This window comes from Zea mays, chromosome 5 (assembly GCF_902167145.1).
Source record: "Zea mays cultivar B73 chromosome 5, Zm-B73-REFERENCE-NAM-5.0, whole genome shotgun sequence".
In the NCBI taxonomy this organism is placed as follows: Eukaryota; Viridiplantae; Streptophyta; class Magnoliopsida; order Poales; family Poaceae; genus Zea; species Zea mays.
The window spans coordinates 204,497,976-204,517,997 of record NC_050100.1 but is presented as its reverse complement, the minus strand read 5'-3'; the positions used below and the strand labels follow the sequence as shown (position 1 = coordinate 204,517,997).

Below are 20,022 nucleotides of genomic sequence, written 5' to 3'. Positions count from 1 at the left end.
ATCCATCCATTCCTTGATTGGACATGTGGTAGATGCATAGCGGCGCATCTAGAACCCATCACGCATGTAGTCGACACGGACATATAAACCGTATTAGCTGCTGACAGACAGGTGTTGGGCTGTGTCCTACGAGCGCACGAACGGGTATGATGGCGCCGCCTCGCCACGCGCTGGTCGAAGAAAGATGAAAAGCCAGTCCAGTTCGAGTGGAAAACTGACTGAGCGCGCGCGCGCGGAGAGATAGACACATCTCCGGACCGAAGCTCCCTTCGTTTTTTTCCTTTTTGACAACGACGGCAACGAGTTCGTCGATGTGACAATGAGCTTGGCACAGTTATCCGGCAGGCCCATCGGCAGAAGAACCCAAGGCAAGCGGGGCAGCAGGCCGGCCCAGATCAGCCCAATGCTGCAAACTGAAGCCCACCAGCAGCCGCACCAGGCAGGCGGTGGGACCCGGGCGGCGTTGGCTCGTTGCACGAAGAGGCGTAGCTGTCGCCGGCTGCGCTGCTCCTCTCTCTCTCTCCCTGTGCGTGGGTAGCGAGTGGCAACGGCGACCCGGCCGTGGGTGGAGACGACGCCCACACTGTTTGCTGCCATGATTGAGGGGGACTGGAGACGACGTCCTCCTCCGTCCCCATGCTCCTCTGCCCACCTGCACGGACGCTTGAGCGATGTATTTGGATGGCTCGAGGTGGACCGTGGGCAGAGGCAGGTGCGAGGACAGCGGCGCAGCCGGGCGCGACAGTCTGCAGCCGTGTGTTAGCCCCCACCAGCTTGTACTCATTCGTGCGCGCCCTTAATTTTACTTCGCTGCACCTGTACCACTTGATGCAACGGAGGCACTGGTGAGAGTAGACCGTCATCCGAGGGCATACGATAATTACAGTCCAAAGTAGCGGCTTATTTCTTGTAAATACCCTCGTTACAAATCTGCTCATGCCTCAGAACATTCAGACTGAAGCAAGATAAGGCGGTCTCAAAACAAAACAAAACAAAACAAAACAAAGGTAAGGCGACAACATACCCACAGCGTGCAAATGGAAATGGGTATGTATATCTGAATAGACCGGCCTGCGCATAGTTGAATCACACCCAAGTCCCATGGGCCTTACGGTCCTCCGTAGGCCGAGCATTCTTCGTGAATATGGGCCGAACCTTTCTTTTCTTACGCCGAACCCGACCATCTTGCTAGGGTTTTGCTCCGCTGCTCCCCCGCCGCCCCTGACAAGTATAACCAGCCGCGTCTCGGCAAAAAGTCCTCCGCGACAGAGAGCGTGCAGCCAGCCACCGACCACCCGCGCAGCGCAGGACTTGGGGAGCAAGCAAGGCGAAGCGGCCTGCCATGGATTCCTTCTCGTCCTCGCCGTCGTCGTCAGGTCCCGGCGCTAACCCGGACGTTGTTATGGAACAGATCAAGACGCAGCTCGCACAGGCTTACGCGCAGGAGTTTCTCGAGGTCAAATCTCTCGCAACCTTTTCTTCTGTTGACGCCACCTTTGCTATTCGTAATATGTAATGGATGGTTAGATTGTGGTTGCTCTGACTGATGGACTGAGATTCTTGATTTCTCATATGATACCTATGTTTGCTTGAGGGGAGTGATCTGGGGATCATTGTTTTTTTCTTGTAATCATTACTACTTTTTTATTGTTAGATTGTATGGAGCGATTGGGCGCAATAGCAGTTTAGCTCTTTTTTATTGTTAGATTGTATGGAGCGATTGGGCGCAATAGCAGTTTAGCTATTATGGTTGCACTTGCACTCAGAGAGGGAGAGGGAGGGAGGGAGGGAGGTGCCCTGTTATCAATGCGAGGAAAAAAATGTCAAGCTCTATGTTTCTATTGAGCAGCTGGCCTCTCATTTAAGCTAAGTACTCAAGATATTAATTGGGGGTGATTTCATTGGATTGAAAACCTAATTCACGGGTGACCTTGTTTAGGGTAAAAATGGTGAAGTAATGCTTATATGCTGCTGTAGTGACTATTGATGGTAGCCAGAGCTAGGCTGACATTTAATTGAACAAGTAACAGCTCCTTTCTGGTGCAATTCTAGTCAATTTTCCAGTTCCCTCTCTTTTTTCTCGCAGACATTTAACGACATTAACTAAGTGCAACTACTAGCGCATGCTAAAAAAGGCCCAAACAGTCACCTACAGTCAGACATAAGCTTATTGTTTCAACCCCCTAGTCTCCATAGTCTGGCCTATAGGAGGTGGACCCTCATGCTGAACGGGGAGCCAATTTTCGTGACCTTTCTCGGCCGGGGCTCTAATTGAGCTTCTTCTTAATATAATACCGTGGGGGCGGTCTTTCCCCCTTCCAGCCGAGTTTTGTACTTGCCCTCCCTCTAATATGTTGATGTTTTGCATGTTGTTTGTTTTCTAATACATACTTTGCTTAAATACATTGTTTTCTTCTACCAAGGTTATTAAAACGATAAAACGTTGAAACGTTCATGGGTGAAGTTTTGACTTTTAAACGTTTAAACAATGTTTAAACGTAGTTTTAAACAACACAGGAAAAATACCAATATATCATAATTTGAGACAATAACATTAAGTTAAATATCAAAACAAAGAGGTTAGTGGCTTACCAAAACTTCACCCATGAGCCGGATTGGACCCCAAAAGTAGATAACAGACTGAACCCAAAAGTAGCTAATGGTCTAAAACGCATGAAACACTGCGTTTTACAGTTTAGAACGCCAAAACGCTAAAACATGAATTCAATCTCTAATTAAAGTTTTGTCGTTTAAACGTTGTTTTAATAACACTGCTTCTACCTCTGTGTGCCTCCATTTTTTTATCCTTGCTTATATTGAAAGCCGATAAAGAGTTTTGCAGCATTATTTTTACTCCATGCTGTGTTTTTTATGCCATTGTTTTTTTTGGAATATGATATTTCTTTGTTCGTATTCAAAGCCAATAAGGAGTTTTACAACATTCTTTTTATACATGCTTGGATTACTAGCTAACTATAGCTTATCGGTAGCATCCTACTCATGAAGCCCCCATTAGCATAAAGCAAAGACTGAACAAATTTACATAGATGTCCACTCATCAACCACACTAACCACCAACAATTGCTACAGATCAAACAAGTTTAGGACCGGTCGCCAGTCTCATGGAGTCCATAACACAAAATCATTCATCCATTGTAGTGGTGGCATAATGAGCAGTGTCTTCCACTTCTGCCGAAACGATACCCAAGAGAACAATTGGTTTGTTAGGAATTTAATTTCTTTTAAATTGTCATCCTTATTTTTCCTGAACCGAACCTTGGCCCATTTGGCCACTTCCATTCCAGAGAAACGACAACATTTGGCCATTTCTATTCCAGAGAACGGCAACATTTGGTCACTTTCATTCTAGAGAAACGGCAATAGGATTATCTTTACAAGCAGAAGTACAAGAGAAGTGCTGCGATGAGATACTAAGCTAAATCTAGGAACCCTCATCATTTGGCTAACATATATGATATGCGGATACTTCCAAATTCTCGAAAATTGATACTCCTCCCTTGTCAGGAAAAGATACTCAGACATGTATAGGACGTTTTCATGATTTAATAAATAAAAATATAAAATAGTTCTGGTACTTTTGTTGACACCACTTACTCTTAGATTAGATTCTTTGCAGACCTCTGAATCCTGAACCCTTATTACCTCTATGAACCCACCCACTGCACGCACCCCATTTGTTCCTGACAATACATAGGTTCAAATAATCAGGTATATTCTGAGACTTATTAAATCAATAGCGAGCAAATCAAGTTGCAGAATAACCTTTCAATCAACTTCTTTTTAATTTTTTTTTATTATACATTATACATATACCACCATATCTGAAGTCCTGTGTCATGATAGTACCGGATTGTCCATCCTTGACTTTGGGTAATGCATCCTGCGTGATGATTTGGGTCAAAATAAATTCTAGTTCAACAGGATGGCAAAGCTACAACAATAACCAAAATCAGGGAGAATAGCCTAAGCTTTGATGGTGTTAGGTTTCAATTCCAATTGACATTTTGTTATGCATCTTTGAAAGTGCTCACACAAAACCTGGAAACAAAACAAACCCCCAAGTATTATGAGATCCAAAATTACCGATTGTCCCCCAAGTCCCAATCGGAGGCATTTATCATTCTGTGTGCCTTTATCCTTTTGATATCAGCTTGGTTTACCTTTTGGCCATGGTTGATTCTTCTTCAGCTGTGTTTAATAATGGAGTGAATGTATTTTTTTTTGAGGAAAATGTATTTTTTTGTTGAGGCGGTGCTTTCAGCCTGAAACGATGACATAACAAGCAGTATACATGCAATTAGCCAATTATATTGGAAGTTTCTTCCTTGTTTCTGTGCCACCAGTATTAATTTTTCGCCTTGGGTCACGTGCAATGTGTTGAGCCCGAACAATTGACTAGTTCTTCTTTGGGGGTCACATGAGCGAATTTAAAAACTATTTAGTTGCCTTGGAAGATTCACAGCCCTGAGGGGACAACACGATGTATCTAGGAAATTGCCAGTCTTTTTTCCACATGTTGCCAAGTTTTTATTAAAAAACAAATAGGATGATGCTGATTGCCTCTACAAACTTAAATAAACAAAGATTACACACGAAAGCGCAAAAGGATGAATCTAGGAAATTCCTGCCATTTCATATGGTGAAATTTCTTAAGCTCACAGGTGGTGTTGATCTGTCTTGCAGACCGTCGGGAACAAGTGCTTTGAAAAGTGCGTGACCAAGCCAGGATCAAGCTTGAGTGGAAGCGAGAGCAGCTGCATATCACGTTGTGTTGACCGCTACATTGAGGCCACTGGTATTGTCAGCCGCGCATTGTTCACTTCCCAGCGCTAAGATCACATGAATAAGGAGATGGTTTCGAAGATCGCTCGTGAGAGTAATGTCGCCATGAGTTTTTTGACTTGTCGGAATACAATGACATTTGATGCTTGGTTATTCAAAAAAAAAGTCTGCCTATAGACTCAGGTTTCTTGTACACCTATCTGCTTTAGTAATAGAGAAACGTGCTCTATTTAAGTGGCTCTGATGTTAATTTATGCTCATCATGTGGTTTGTTTCGCTTAATGTTGTATGCTTCTTATGCCTGTTTGTTGCCCAAGCCTTATCGAATATCGTGAAGGATGTGTTGTTGTTATTCGTCGATTACGTGCTCTTCATCAAAGTTATCTGAGCATGCGCATCCTGCCAGGATGAGATGCGCATGTCCCCGGCGCTAGAAATGAACCATGGAGTCGACGTCGACGAACTCATGTCCCCGGCGCTAGAAACGAACCAAAGATTCCCAGTCCACGAAATGACCTGACCAGGGATCCGGTGACATGGGCAACAAACTTTGACCAGACGACGGCTGACTCGTCGCCGGGAAGGATTACAAAAACCGGTCGAGATTCCCATTATCGGTAACGTTTTCGAGTCGACTTTTAAAAATTCGTCCAAAACGTATTTTTTTATTTTTTTTATAAAAAAATAAAAAATATGATATAACCACGTGTTCTCCTGGTACATCTTATATTTAATTTTATTTTTTTAAAATTAATCAGCATTTTTGTAAAAACAACGAAAAACCGGTAAAAAATTAATCAGCATTTTTTTGTTTAATTTGAAGAATATAAACCGGTCGAAAAATTTAGAAACTGACGAAAACCGGGTTTTAACTATTTACTGATTTGTTGATTTACAGATTTTCGAAAGTTTTTTAATTTAAAATTTAAATCGTTCAGTTTTAGCAAAAACCGTCGGTTTCCTAGAGGTAAACCGTTTTCGTTGACTACTGGTTTTTGGTAAACTCTACCCACGTCATCCCACGTTCCAGTTCCACTTCTACCACAACGGCACAACCTCAGTCCTCAGCCCGGCGAGCCGCCGCCCGCATCGTTCAACCCCCGTGCCCGGCCGCCGTTTACCTACCGCTCGCACGCGCGCGTCGCTCCTTTTATCACCTCTCAAGTCCCAGCAGGATCGGCCCCCGCGCAGCTTCGCCCCCACATCTATCGACCCGAATTCTCCACTCAATGGACCCACCCAAGCCGCCGTCCTCGGTCGCCTCGTCGTCGGGGCCGGAGACGCCGAACCCGCACGCCTTCACCTGCGAGCTCCCGCACTCGATCTACGCGCTCGCCTTCTCCCCCGTCGCGCCCGTCCTCGCCTCCGGCAGCTTCCTCGAGGACCTCCACAACCGCGTCTCCCTGCTCTCCTTCGACCCCGTCCGCCCCTCCGCCGCCTCCTTCCGCGCCCTCCCGGCGCTCTCCTTCGACCACCCTTACCCACCCACCAAGCTCCAGTTCAACCCCCGCGCCGCCGCGCCGTCCCTCCTCGCCTCCTCCGCCGACACGCTCCGCATCTGGCACACCCCGCTCGACGACCTCTCCGACACCGCCCCCGCGCCCGAGCTCCGCTCCGTTCTCGACAACCGCAAGGCCTCCTCCGAGTTCTGCGCACCCCTCACCTCCTTCGATTGGAACGAGGTCGAGCCCCGCCGTATCGGGACCGCCTCCATCGACACCACCTGCACCGTCTGGGACATCGATCGCGGGGTCGTGGAGACGCAGCTCATCGCGCACGACAAGGCCGTGCACGACATCGCCTGGGGGGAGGCCGGGGTCTTCGCCTCCGTATCGGCCGACGGCTCCGTCCGCGTCTTCGACCTTCGGGACAAGGAGCACTCCACCATCGTCTACGAGAGCCCCCGCCCCGACACGCCGCTACTAAGGCTGGCGTGGAACCGCTCTGACCTCCGCTATATGGCCGCGCTGCTCATGGACAGCAGCGCCGTCGTCGTGCTCGACATACGTGCGCCCGGGGTGCCGGTGGCCGAGCTGCACCGGCACCGGGCGTGCGCCAACGCAGTCGCGTGGGCGCCGCAAGCCACTAGGCACCTCTGTTCGGCTGGGGACGACGGGCAAGCATTGATCTGGGAACTGCCTGAGACGGCGGCGGCTGTACCCGCCGAGGGGATTGATCCTGTGCTAGTGTACGATGCAGGCGCCGAAATAAACCAACTTCAGTGGGCGGCCGCGCACCCGGACTGGATGGCCATCGCCTTTGAGAACAAGGTCCAGCTTCTTAGGGTCTGACAAGGTTGGTATCATGGTGATCTTTGGTTTGATGCTTTCATTTCTATATAGTTTCTGTTGATTATGTCAATAAATTTAGATTTAACTAAGGGTCTGTTTGGATGTAGATATTGGAGATGTTGGTATTGAATTAGATCCAATACCTTATCTGTCTAGTATTGGAAATGAGGTTCAATACAAATATGTTGTTTGGGTGTATCTGGAATTGCAATTCCATACAATACCTAGAATCTTGGATCTGAATTGTGAGAGACACTTTTTAGTTAAAGTTCAATTCCAAGGAATTGAACTTTAATTCCAGCTCTGAATTCTTTAGCCAGCCAAACAGCAGAATTTAGAATTCCTATTTCCAATTCCAGTCTTGAACATCTACATCCAAAAGGGGTATAAAGACTATCACGCACATTGTTACACATTGGCATGAGGTAGTGTAATTGTACAACTTTACTGAAGATTCATACAGAGCTAACTCTGTCAGTATTACCATATATGGTAACCTAATTTTTTTAGTCCTATGAAGCCTGGAAGTTGCTATTTTTTGCGCATCTATTATGAATTATCCACAAGGACACGAGCTGCTTTCTTTTTCTGTATGTGCTGATTATAAGTGCTAAATACAGTATTTAGTAAATGCATGTATGAGGAATTTAGAATAAGTTCGTCTTTATTTGAAAATTCCTTGGAACTTAAGCTAAATCGATATATAATTGGTGATCTATGTTATCACTTTCCAATGCAAACATGCAGTCCTGAATTGAACACTCTTTTTGTGAACTTGAGAAAAAGGTCCAGTTTTCACCAAGGAAGTTCAGGCTAGTGTTGTGCTAGCTGAATGAAGGTAAATGGTTCCATAAATAGGTTAAACATAATGTCAACTAGTAAATTGCTCGCGCTCCGCGCAAGGTGTTGCTTGATATGTTTATAAAAGATATAGAATTGTGTAGTTTCAAACATGTATATGTACATATATACACATAGAAGCGCTAAAATTTCTAAATTTATAATTGTTTATAGTATCAGGATAGTTCAGACTGAAAATATAATAGAATGAGCAGTCTAAATGTTATATTACATTGATGTGGTATGTAGGAGCTGAGTTCCATGCACAGAATCAATAAATTTCTAGTCTTAGAGAAGACCAAACTTTTTTTTTTCAAGGTTAAAGTACGAAGTACCAATAGTACGTACTTACACATAGGAGCGATGCCAAATTATAAGGGTGTGCACATGCACCAGGGTCCAGGGAAGAAAAATACAGTAGTAAGTTAGCTGATTTCTACAATATAATCATCACTACAAAATTGCCATTTTTAGAGGAAATATGGTAATATGCAAGTTTTCATTATATTATTATGCATTTATGTATTGTGTTTGACTGCTTGGTCTTTGAAATGAAATCATTCCACATGAAAGCTATTAATATTTAACCCTTAAATGATATTATTACAGGTAGTTGTAGGTTAGATGTAATGTGCTAGATTGTCAACTGAATTGAACATGGCATCTATGAACTTGGTAAGAAAATATAGAATGTTCACCTGCATACTCTGGCGCAAGGTACCCAATAGTGCCAGCAAGTCTTGTGTCTATGGTCTACGGAGATGCACTTCCCATCATCTGGTGTAAGACTAACCAATCTAAAGTTCGCCACCATGGCTTTCATGTCAGTATGTTTGATGGATTCAAGTCTATGTGGATAAAGGTCTGCTGGGCAAGGCTGGGAAGGTAGTAAGGTACTCAACGGCCCTTGCAACATCAAGCGCAAATGTGCAATAGCGGCGCCGCTGTACACACGTACGGTGTACGCGTACACGACACACCCTCGCTCGTCCGACCCCCACATGAACCACGCACAGATGAATCGTTGCCCGGCATGCCGCCTCTCGCTCCTGGGAATGCTGCGCGGCGCACCTAGTCTTGTGGGCGAACGGCGACAATCTTGCCCCCGGCGGCGTGTCGTCCCTGCTGCTCCTCCAGCTTCTCTGCCTCCACTTTGGTCGCCGCCTCCTCCATGGTGCCTGCTGCGGGGATTCACGGAGGCCTCGGCGTTGGTGCCGAGGAATCACAGAAGCCTCGGTGTTGGCGATGAAGCGTTGTGAGAGCAAGGGAGCAGATTTCTAGCAACGCGACCCTTGGGAGCTGTCAACGGATGCTTCGGGAAATGGCTAGTCAAGGAGAGGCTATTCCTGTATCCGGTATGCGAAGTGCGTGTGATAGCCGTTGGTATAGGATCCGGTGGCTAAGAATAAAAACGGTGACGTGGACAAACGGCGTTGCTCGTTTGTGTCACGGTTTGTATAGTAGTAATTAGCATGAAAGCACTTCAACAGACCTGCCTTTGCACATTGCATACTGTAGCTGTTGCTGTGTCAGTATCCTCTGCCCCAGCATCTATTCATGATCAGATTAGATAAGACAGTAAAAGATATTCTGAAAATACAACTGCAGCTCTGGGACTTGTCGAAATTGTAAAGGAAATTCTAAAAAAACAACCATTCCCACTTTTCCAGCAATGAAAATGTTTTACGTCAGGACTGTCCCATTTGAGGCTATAATTTTCCTTCCCTTACTGAAGATTATAATTACAAAATCCTGAACCTAATCCTCTGTTGTCTTGTGAAATTCAATCATCTGGCCCTTTGCTCTTAAGATAAGATTTTTATTATTGATTCCTAGGTTAGTTTGTCCATCTATATTACATTATTGTTATATGATATTGCATTTTCATATTGTTTACCTCTTAGTTACGGTTGCTGTACTGTTGGCAACCTTTCGTATTACCCGGTGTTTCCATTGGTATTTAAATTTGTTTCCTGAAAACAGCAATCACTAATGGCTGCATTTATCATATGATGATGAACTTTCACAAGATTGAACATTGTTCTTTCAACTGCCAGGCATTTGAAATAGTTCTTAAGAACTTACGTTCAGCTATCCTTTGCCTTAGTGCTCCTAAAGAAATGGTGTTGCTGATTAATATCCTATATATTTCACATGAAAAAGCTCCTCCTTGCGATGCAGAAATTTTCTGAAGAAAGCTCGATTGTGTGGAGCCCTGGGACTTTGGAAACCATCTGCTTGTAATCTTGTGTTGGCAAACCTCTTGACTTAAGCTCCGGCAAGCAAGGAATCATATCTGTTCCAGGTTGCTACCTCTTTGTCTAGCGAATGAAGTCTTAAATCTCAGCAAATGCTACATGTGCTAGCAGATTTATCTCTGAACTTCCTGTGAATGTAGAAATATATAGAGGTACTAACTTTGACTCACTTCCGAACTGGCCTAATATTATAACATCATCTGGCCATTCCTGTTGTTTCGGCCTTGTTCTGCTCTCCAGTAGTCCAGTTTGCTCCGTTACTTTGTTTCTGAACTTCAACTTCCTGTGAATGGAACTCGTCAAGGTTTAGGCCAAGTGCACTGGTTCTCATGTAATGCCATGTAATCTTGATTTAATAGATTATTATCCCTTCGAAACGAACTGTCATGTACCATAGGTTTGATCTTGTGACGATTTAATGCCAATGCATCATAGGCGATCTTGAAGCTGTTTACTTGACCTGGTATGAGGTACACAAAACCTTGCAATCAAGGCCTTGTTAGTTTAGATCAATCCAACTCTGGATTAATATAGATTGGAATTAAATCCATGTCACAATCCATACTCTAAAATAATCTAAGTCTACTTAATTTTTTTATACGGATAAACCCATCATAGATTATAATCTTGAAAATAATTTAAACTATGAAAGACATAGATTCATAAAAACATTGCGCAAGTTTATATTAAAATCTATGGATTAAAAGAATAAATAGTTTTGGGACATACATAAATTAAATGGATTAAAAGAATAACTAGTTTTGGGAGATACATAAATTAAATGATGGATGATTTGATCCCATCATGAGATTAGATGTGAGATATGGATTCATCTAATCTAGATCTGGATTAAATTCATGATAAGATTTTATTCCTTATAACCGAACAAGGTTTTTTTTTTGAGATAGAAGTTTCGTATGCAAATGGCTACAGCATACAAGAGGTTATGAAGCTAGTAGCTGAAGAAAGAGCGTAAGCTGAAATTCGAGATTGAAGATAAACGGTTGAAAACTGAAAGCCTCTGTTAGCAGCCAGCCGGACAGTAACATGTGAAGGGTAGTACTGCAATTGGATCATGGACTCATGGGTGAAATCTCACCTTAAGCGCTAGTTTAGGAGTCCAAAAACCAGGTTGAAGGACTAAAATCTCCTCATTATTCAATTTTAAATAAGAACATAATTTTAGCCTCTCCAATTCTCTCTGGTTTTATGGCTCCTAAAATAGCCCTAATTGACTAAAGGCGGAAGTGAAAGGGAATTAGGCTTACACCTAGTTCCTAAATAATTTTGGTGGTTGAATTGCCCAACACAAATCTTTGGACTAACTAGTTTGTTCTAGTGTATAAGTTATACAGGTGTCAAAGGTTCACAACATAGCCAATAAAATGACCAAGTGTTGGGTTCAACAAAAGGGCAAAGAGCCAACCGTAGGCCCTCTGGTCTGGGCGCACCGGACTGTCCGGTGTGCCACCGGACAGTGTCCGGTGCACCACCGGACAGTGTCCGGTGCACCAGGGGACTCCAGCTCGAACTCGCCATCTTCGGGAATTTCCAGGGGCTCTCGCGCTATAATTCACCGGACTGTCCGGTGTACACCGGACAGTGTCCGGTGTACACCGGACAGTGTCCGGTGCGCCATGGAGAAGCGGCCTCAGGAACTCTTCAGCTTCGGGAAAAGCCAACGGCTCGTCAGCTATAATTCACCGGACATGTCCGGTGTGCACCGGACTGTCCGGTGTGACTCCAGCGCAACGGCTATCCCGCGCCAACGGCTACCTGCAGAGGCATTAAATGCGCCGCAGCGCGCGCAGATGTCAGGTTTGCCCATACTGGCGCACCGGACAATGAACAGGAGCTGTCCGGTGCGCCACCGGACATCAAGGGTGGCCCACAAGTCAGAACTCCAACGGTCAGATTCCAACGGCACTGATGACGTGGCAGGGGCACCGGACATGTCCGGTGTGCACCGGACTGTCCGGTGCGCCATCGAGCAGACTGGCTCCCCAACGGCCACATTTGGTGGTTGGGGCTATAAATACCCCAACCACCCCACATTCATTGCAATCCAAGATTTCCCACTTCTCAACCTTTACAAGAGCTAGGCATTCAATTCTAGACACATTCAAAGAGATCAAATCCTCTCCAATTCCACACAAAACCCTAGTGACTAGAGAGAGTGATTTGCCGTGTTCATTTGAGCTCTTGCGCTTGGATCGCATTCTTTCTTTCTCTTTTGCTCTTGTGATCAACACTCAATTGTAACCGAGGCAAGAGGCACCAATTGTGTGGTGGCCCTTGCGGGGAAGTTTTGTTCCCGGTTGATTGAGAAGAAGGAAAGCTCACTCGGTCCGAGGGACCGTTTGAGAGAGGGAAGGGTTGAAAGAGACCCGGCCTTTGTGGCCTCCTCAACGGGGAGTAGGTTTGCAAGAACCGAACCTCGGTAAAACAAATCCACGTGTCACTCTCTTTATTTGCTTGCGATTTATTTTGCGCCCTCTCTTGCGGACTCATTCATTATTACTAACGCTAACCCCGGCTTGTACTTGTGATTATTTTTGTAAATTTCAGTTGCGCCCTATTCACCCCCCCCCTCTAGGCGACTATCAATTGGTATCAAAGCCCGGTGCTTCATTAGAGCCTAACCGCTCGAAGTGATGTCGGGAGATCACGCCAAGAAGGAGATGGAGACCGGCGACAAGCCCACTACAAGCCAAGGGAGCACCTCATCGGAAGAGTCCCGCACCAAGAAAAGGGAGAAGAAGAAGAACTCCTCCAAACGGAAGGAGAAAAGATCTTCCTCCTCTCACCACAAGGAGAAGAAGGAAAAATCTTCTTCTCACAAGCCGCATCGGAGTGGGGACAAGCACAAGAGGATGAGGAAGGTGGTCTACTACGAGACCGACACTTCATCGACATCTACCTCCGGCTCCGACGCGGCGTCCGTCACTTCTAAACGCCAAGAGCGTAAGAAGTATAGTAAGATTCCCCTACGCTATCCTCGTGTTCCTAAACATACACCTCTACTTTCCGTCCCATTAGGTAAACCACCAACTTTTAATGGTGAAGATTATGCTATGTGGAGTAATTTAATGCGATTTCATCTAACCTCTCTCCACAAGAGTATATGGGATGTTGTTGAGTATGGTGTACAGGTACCATCAATAGGGGATGAGGACTATGACACGGACGAAGTGGCCCAAATCGAGCACTTCAACTCCCAAGCCGCAACCATCCTCCTTGCCTCTCTAAGCAAGGAAGAATACAACAAAGTACAAGGGTTGAAGAACGCCAAAGAGATTTGGGATCTTCTCAAGACGGCGCACGAAGGTGATGAACTCACCAAGATCACCAAGCGGGAAACGATCGAGGGGGAGCTCGGTCGCTTCCGTCTTCGCCAAGGGGAGGAGCCACAAGACATGTACAACCGGCTCAAGACCTTGGTGAACCAAGTGCGCAACCTCGGGAGTACAAAGTGGGATGACCACGAAGTGGTTAAGGTTATTCTAAGAGCTCTTATTTTCCTTAACCCCACACAAGTTCAATTAATTCGTGGTAATCCAAGATATCCACTAATGACCCCCGAGGAAGTCATCGGGAATTTTGTTAGTTTTGAATGCATGATTAAGGGCTCCAAGAAGATCAACGAGCTTGACGAGCCCTCCACATCCGAGGCGCAACCGGTGGCCTTTAAGGCAACGGAGGAGAAGAAGGAGGAATCTACACCAAGTAGACAACCAATTGACGCCTCCAAGCTCGACAATGAGGAGATGGCCCTAATCATCAAAAGCTTTAGGCAAATCCTCAAGCAACGGAAGGGGAAGGACTACAAACCTCGTTCCAAGAAGGTTTGCTACAAGTGTGGTAAGCCCGGTCACTTTATTGCAAAATGTCCTATGTCTAGTGACAGTGACAGGGGCGACGACAAGAAGGGAAGAAGAAAGGAGAAGAAGAAGTATTACAAGAAGAAGGGCGGCGATGCCCATGTTTGTCGGGAGTGGGACTCCGACGAAAGCTCAAGCGACTCCTCCGACGACGAGGACGCCGCCAACATCGCCGTCACCAAAGGCCTTCTCTTCCCCAACGTCGGCCACAAGTGTCTCATGGCCAAGGACGGCAAAAAGAAGGTAAAATCAAGGTCCTCCACTAAATATGAAACATCTAGTGATGAGGATGATGATAAAAATGAGGAGGATAACTTGCGCATTCTTTTTGCTAACCTTAACATGGAACAAAAGGAAAAATTAAATGAACTAATTAGTGCCATCCATGAAAAGGATGATCTCTTGGACTCCCAAGAGGACTTCCTAATCAAGGAGAATAAGAAACATGTTAAGGTTAAAAATGCTTACGCTCTACAAGTTGAAAAATGTGAAAAATTGTCTAGTGAGCTAAGCACCTGCCGTGAGATGATTAACAACCTTAGAAATGAAAATGCTAAATTAATTGCTAAGGTAGATTCTCATGTTTGCATTGATCCTAGAAATGATAATGTTGATTTACTTGCTAGGATTGATGAGTTAAATGTTTCCATTGCTAGCCTTAGAAATGAGAATGAGAAACTGATTGCTAAGGCTAAGGATTTTGATGTTTGCAATGCTACTATTTCCGACCTTAGAACTAAAAATGATATGTTACATGCTAAGGTTGTTGAACTAAAATCTTGCAAACCCTCTACATCTAATGTTGAGCATATTTCCATTTGTACTAGATGTAGAGATATTAATGTTGATGCTATCCATGATCACCTAGCCTTAATTAAAAACCAAAATGATCACATAGCTCAACTAAATGCTAAGATTAGAGAGCATGACTTAGAAGATGAAAAATTTAATTTGGCTAGAAGCATGCTCTATAATGGGAGACACCCTGGCATCAAGGATGGCATTGGTTTCCAAAGGGGAGACAATGTCAAACTTAATGCCCCACCTAAAAATTTGTCTAACTTTGTTAAGGGCAAGACTCCCATGCCTCAGGATAACGAGGGTTACATTTTGTACCCTGCCGGTTATCCCGAGAGCAAAATTAGGAGAATTCACTCTAGGAAGTCTCACTCTGGCCCTAACCATGCTTTTATGTATAAGGGTGAGACATCTAGCTCTAGGCAACCAACTCGTGCCAAGTTGCCTAGAAAGAAAACTCCTAATGCATCAAATGATCATGCCATTTCATTTAAAACTTTTGATGCATCTTATGTGCTTACTAGCAAATCCGGCAAGGTAGTTGCCAAATTTGTTGGGGGCAAGCACAAGGGTTCCAAGACTTGTGTTTGGGTACCCAAAGTTCTTGTATCTAATGCCAAAGGACCCAAAACAGTTTGGGTACCTAAAGTCAAGAACTAAATTTGTTTTGTAGGTTTATGCATCCGGGGGCTCAAGTTGGATACTCGACAGTGGGTGCACAAACCATATGACAGGGGAGAAAAAGATGTTCTCCTCATATGAGAAAAACAAAGATCCTCAACGAGCTATCACATTCGGGGATGGAAATCAAGGGTTGGTCAAAGGTTTGGGTAAAATTGCTATTTCACCTGACCATTCCATTTCCAATGTTTTTCTTGTTGATTCATTAGATTACAACTTGCTTTCTGTTTCCCAATTATGTCAAATGGGCTACAACTGTCTTTTTACTGATATAGGTGTCACTGTCTTTAGAAGAAGTGATGATTCAATAGCATTTAAGGGTGTGTTAGAGGGTCAGCTATACTTAGTAGATTTTGATAAAGCTGAGCTCGACACATGTTTAATTGCTAAGACTAACATGGGTTGGCTCTGGCACCGCCGACTAGCCCATGTTGGGATGAAGAATCTTCATAAGCTTCTAAAGGGAGAGCACATTTTAGGACTAACCAATGTTCATTTTGAGAAAGACAGGATTTGTAGCGCATGCCAAGCAGGGAAGCAAGTTGGCACTCATCATCCACACAAGAACATAATGACGACTGGCAGGCCACTGGAGCTCCTACACATGGATCTATTCGGCCCGATCGCTTACATAAGCATCGGCGGGAGTAAGTACTGTCTAGTTATTGTGGATGATTATTCTCGCTTCACTTGGGTATTCTTTTTACAGGAAAAATCTCAAACCCAAGAAACTTTAAAAGGATTCTTGAGACGGGCTCAAAATGAGTTTGGCTTAAGGATCAAGAAAATAAGAAGCGACAATGGGACGGAGTTCAAGAACTCTCAAATTGAAAGCTTCCTTGAGGAGGAGGGCATCAAGCATGAGTTCTCTTCTCCCTACACGCCACAACAAAACGGTGTAGTGGAGAGGAAGAATCGAACTCTATTGGACATGGCAAGAACCATGCTTGATGAGTACAAGACACCGGACCGGTTTTGGGCCGAAGCAGTCAACACCGCCTGCTACGCCATCAACCGGTTATATCTTCACCGAATCCTCAAGAAGACATCATATGAACTCCTAACCGGTAAAAAGCCCAACATTTCATATTTTAGAGTTTTTGGTAGCAAATGCTTCATTCTTATTAAAAGAGGTAGAAAATCTAAATTTGCTCCTAAAACTGTAGAAGGCTTTTTACTTGGTTATGACTCAAACACAAGGGCATATAGGGTCTTTAACAAGTCCACTGGACTAGTTGAAGTCTCCTGTGACGTTGTGTTTGATGAAACTAACGGCTCTCAAGTAGAGCAAGTTGATCTTGATGAGATAGGTGAAGAACAGGCTCCATGCATCGCGCTAAGGAACATGTCCATCGGGGATGTGTGTCCTAAGGAATCCGAAGAGCCTCCAAGTACACAAGATCAACCATCCTCCTCCATGCAAGCATCTCCACCAACTCAAAATGAGGATGAGGCTCAAAATGATGAAGAGCAAAATCAAGAAGACGAGCCACCTCAAGATGATAGCAATGATCAAGGGGGAGATACAAATGATCAAGAAAAGGAGGATGAGGAAGAACCAAGACCGCCACACCTAAGAGTCCACCAAGCAATCCAACGAGATCACCCCGTCGACACCATCCTCGGCGACATTCATAAGGGGGTAACTACTCGATCTCGGGTTGCTCATTTTTGTGAACATTACTCTTTTGTTTCCTCTATTGAGCCACACAGGGTAGAGGAAGCTCTCCAAGATTCGGATTGGGTGGTGGCAATGCAAGAGGAGCTCAACAATTTCACGAGGAATGAGGTCTGGCATTTAGTTCCACGTCCTAACCAAAATGTTGTAGGAACCAAATGGGTCTTCCGCAACAAGCAAGATGAGCATGGTGTGGTGACAAGGAACAAAGCTCGACTCGTAGCCAAAGGGTATTCACAAATCGAAGGTTTGGATTTCGGTGAAACCTATGCACCCGTAGCTAGGCTTGAGTCAATTCGCATATTATTAGCCTATGCTACTTACCATGGCTTCAAGCTTTATCAAATGGACGTGAAGAGTGCCTTCCTCAATGGACCAATCAAGGAAGAGGTCTATGTTGAGCAACCCCCCGGCTTTGAAGACAGTGAGTCTCCTAATCATGTCTATAGGCTCTCTAAGGCGCTTTATGGGCTCAAGCAAGCCCCAAGAGCATGGTATGAATGCCTTAGAGATTTCCTTATTGCTAATGGCTTCAAAGTCGGCAAGGCCGATCCTACACTCTTTACTAAAACTCTTGAAAATGACTTGTTTGTATGCCAAATTTATGTTGATGATATTATATTTGGGTCTACTAACAAGTCTACATGTGAAGAGTTTAGTAGGATCATGACACAGAAATTCGAGATGTCAATGATGGGGGAGTTGAAGTATTTTCTAGGATTCCAAGTCAAGCAACTCCAAGAGGGCACCTTCATTAGCCAAACGAAGTACACTCAAGACATTCTTGCTAAGTTTGGGATGAAGGATGCCAAACCCATCAAGACACCCATGGGAACTAATGGGCATCTCGACCTCGACACGGGAGGTAAGTCCGTGGATCAAAAGGTATACCGGTCGATGATTGGTTCATTGCTTTATTTATGTGCATCTCGGCCGGACATTATGCTTTCCGTTTGCATGTGTGCAAGATTCCAATCCGACCCTAAGGAATCCCACCTTACGGCCGTAAAACGAATCTTGAGATATTTGGCTTATACCCCTAAGTTTGGGCTTTGGTACCCTCGGGGATCCACATTTGATTTACTTGGTTATTCGGATGCCGATTGGGCGGGGTGCAAAATCAATAGGAAGAGCACATCGGGGACTTGCCAGTTCTTGGGAAGATCCTTGGTGTCTTGGGCTTCAAAGAAGCAAAATTCGGTCGCTCTTTCCACCGCCGAAGCCGAGTACATTGCCGCAGGACATTGTTGCGCGCAATTGCTTTGGATGAGGCAAACCCTGCGGGACTACGGTTACAAATTAACCAAAGTTCCTTTGCTATGTGATAATGAGAGTGCAATCAAAATGGCCGACAATCCCGTCGAGCATAGCCGCACTAAGCACATAGCCATTCGGTATCATTTTCTTAGGGATCACCAACAAAAGGGGGATATCGAGATTTCTTACATTAATACTAAAGATCAATTAGCCGATATCTTTACCAAGCCACTTGATGAACAATCGTTTACCAGACTTAGGCATGAGCTCAATATTCTTGATTCTAGAAATTTCTTCTGCTAGCTTGCACACATAGCTCATTTAAATACCTTTGATCATATCTCTTTTATATGCTATGACTAATGTGTTTTCAAGTTTATTTCAAACCAAGTCATAGGTATATTGAAAGGGAATTGGAGTCTTCGGCGAAGACAAAGGCTTCCACTCCGTAACTCATACTTCGCCACCACTCCGAGCAACTCTCTCTTCTTCAGGGGAGAAATGAGCATCAAGGAAAAGGACTTCATCCTTGGGGGAGAGAGTAAAAGCTCAAACGCAAAAGGACTTCGTCTTTGGTATAATCTTAACTCACTTATTTATGACCAAAGGGGAAGATTGCACTTAAAGGGCTCTAATGATTCCGTTTTTGGCGATTCATGCCAAATAGGGGGAGAAATGAGCCCAAAGCAAAAGGACCGCACCACCACCACCAAATTCAAAAACTTAGTGCTTTCCAAAAGTCTTTATCATTTGGTATCCTATTATGTTCAAAAGGGGGAGAAAGTAGTATTTCAAAAATGGTATATCAAAACCCTCTTGAACACTAAGAGGTGGATCTCTTTTAGGGGGAGTTTTGTTTAGTCAAAGGAAAAGCATTTGAAACAGGGGGAGGAAATTTCAAATCTTGAAAATGCTTTTGCAAACTCTTATTTATTTACCTTGACTATTTGCAAAAGATCTATGAAATGGATTTACAAAAAGGTTTTGCAAAAACAAAACATGTGGTGCAAACGTGGTCCAAAATGTTATATAAGAAAGAAACATTCCTTGCATATCTTGTAAGTAGTTATATTGGCTCAACTCCAAGTAACCTTTGCACTTACATTATGTAAACTAGTTCAATTATGCACTTCTATATTTGCTTTGGTTTGTGTTGGCATCAATCACCAAAAAGGGGGAGATTGAAAGGGAATTAGGCTTACACCTAGTTCCTAAATAATTTTGGTGGTTGAATTGCCCAACACAAATCTTTGGACTAACTAGTTTGTTCTAGTGTATAAGTTATACAGGTGTCAAAGGTTCACAACATAGCCAATAAAATGACCAAGTGTTGGGTTCAACAAAAGGGCAAAGAGCCAACCGTAGGCCCTCTGGTCTGGGCGCACCGGACTGTCCGGTGTGCCACCGGACAGTGTCCGGTGCACCACCGGACAGTGTCCGGTGCACCAGGGGACTCCAGCTCGAACTCGCCATCTTCGGGAATTTCCAGGGGCTCTCGCGCTATAATTCACCGGACTGTCCGGTGTACACCGGAC

At 44.5% G+C, this 20,022-nt stretch overlaps 2 protein-coding genes across 2 annotated transcripts; both read left to right on the top strand.

The window, feature by feature from the left end:
• Positions 1–1,287: 1,287 nt before the first annotated feature.
• LOC100285351 (pale aleurone color 1) lies at positions 1,288–5,083 on the top strand. Its single transcript, NM_001158243.1, has 2 exons — positions 1,288–1,456; positions 4,705–5,083. The coding sequence occupies exons 1-2, from the start codon at positions 1,343–1,345 to the stop codon at positions 4,852–4,854; spliced, it is 264 nt and encodes an 87-aa protein (NP_001151715.1). The 5' UTR covers positions 1,288–1,342; the 3' UTR covers positions 4,855–5,083.
• A 745-nt stretch (positions 5,084–5,828) lies between these two features.
• Positions 5,829–10,269, top strand: LOC103627556 (protein TRANSPARENT TESTA GLABRA 1). Its single transcript, NM_001323373.1, has 2 exons — positions 5,829–7,098; positions 10,116–10,269. Exon 1 carries the CDS (start codon positions 6,033–6,035, stop codon positions 7,092–7,094), a length of 1,062 nt encoding a protein of 353 aa, NP_001310302.1. The 5' UTR covers positions 5,829–6,032; the 3' UTR covers positions 7,095–7,098; positions 10,116–10,269.
• The last annotated feature ends 9,753 nt before the right edge of the window (positions 10,270–20,022 follow it).